Source organism: Primulina huaijiensis, unplaced genomic scaffold (genome assembly GCF_012295235.1).
Source record: "Primulina huaijiensis isolate GDHJ02 unplaced genomic scaffold, ASM1229523v2 scaffold205011, whole genome shotgun sequence".
Classification (NCBI taxonomy): Eukaryota; Viridiplantae; Streptophyta; class Magnoliopsida; order Lamiales; family Gesneriaceae; genus Primulina; species Primulina huaijiensis.
Window position 1 is genome coordinate 1 of NW_027353895.1, and position 1112 is coordinate 1112.

The following is a 1112-nucleotide window of genomic DNA, read 5'->3' on the forward strand; positions in this document are numbered from 1 at the left end:
GTTTGAAATTTTTACTTTTTACCATAAATTTTTACTTTTTCACAATAAATTACAATTTTTTGGAAGAAATAATGGAAACCAAAATCATCAATGAAAATTTAATAAATAAAAAAAATCTTTGAATGAAAAGAGAATATTCCTCGTGCGGCGTCGTTTTAATGCGAAATAGCAACGTCACGATCACGGCCGTCAACGTTTCATCCCTACAATCAACGGCCAAGAATCAGTATTGCTGTTACCAGTATCACTACACGCAGCAAAACCCTCTTCGTAAATTTGCTTGCGCGTCGCTCTCCTCTCTACAATCTGCCAACGCACACTCTCTCTCTCCCTAAAATCGCCGTTGACGATGTCGGACGAGGAGCATCATTTCGAGTCCAAGGCCGACGCTGGTGCTTCCAAAACCTACCCGCAGCAGGCCGGAACCATTCGTAAGAACGGTTACATCGTCATCAAAGGCCGCCCTTGCAAGGTTTTCTTTTTTCTTTTTTGTTTTTTTATTTTATGCGCGGGGCTCTATTTCTTTCTCGTATCAATCGTTGTTCGTGTTTGTTACTTGTTCATGTTCTGATTTGATTGAGATCTGGGTAGATTAGGGTACGGTTTGGATTTTATAACTATTTTGTGCGTTGAAGTTTTGATTTTTTTATTGAAAAGCTAATTTTTTCGCAGGAAATACTTAATCTTGTTCTTCGTGTATTTATGCACTTTTCTGAGAGTAAACGCTTGTATATTTGTCATCGACTGTTTCCGCGTTTTCTTGTGTTTGATTTTGGTGCTGTTTCTGTGTTGCATGACCCTGTTAATATGTATTATTGTTTGAGTTTGTTAAATTGCTTGATATTCTGTGGGTAATTTTCTGTTTGATTGCATATTAATTGGCAGAATTAATCAGTGAATGATTCTTTCATTTGTATGAAAGTATTTATTTAAGCCTCTTTATGTTTATACACATAAATTCGATCTTGATTGTAACAGGTTGTCGAAGTTTCAACTTCCAAAACTGGGAAACACGGGCATGCTAAATGTCACTTTGTTGCGATTGACATTTTCACTTCGAAGAAGCTTGAAGATATTGTCCCCTCTTCCCACAACTGTGATGTATGCATTGT

The 1112-nt window shown here is 37.1% G+C and overlaps 1 protein-coding gene across 1 annotated transcript; it reads left to right on the forward strand.

Annotated features, from left to right (window-relative positions):
- Positions 1-233: 233 nt before the first annotated feature.
- On the forward strand, positions 234-1107 carry LOC140966332 (eukaryotic translation initiation factor 5A-4-like; the record flags this gene model as incomplete). Its single annotated transcript, XM_073426645.1, has 2 exons — positions 234-472; positions 979-1107. Coding segments are annotated over exons 1-2 (252 nt in total), but the record flags the coding sequence as incomplete, so codon positions are not given.
- Positions 1108-1112: the final 5 nt, after the last annotated feature.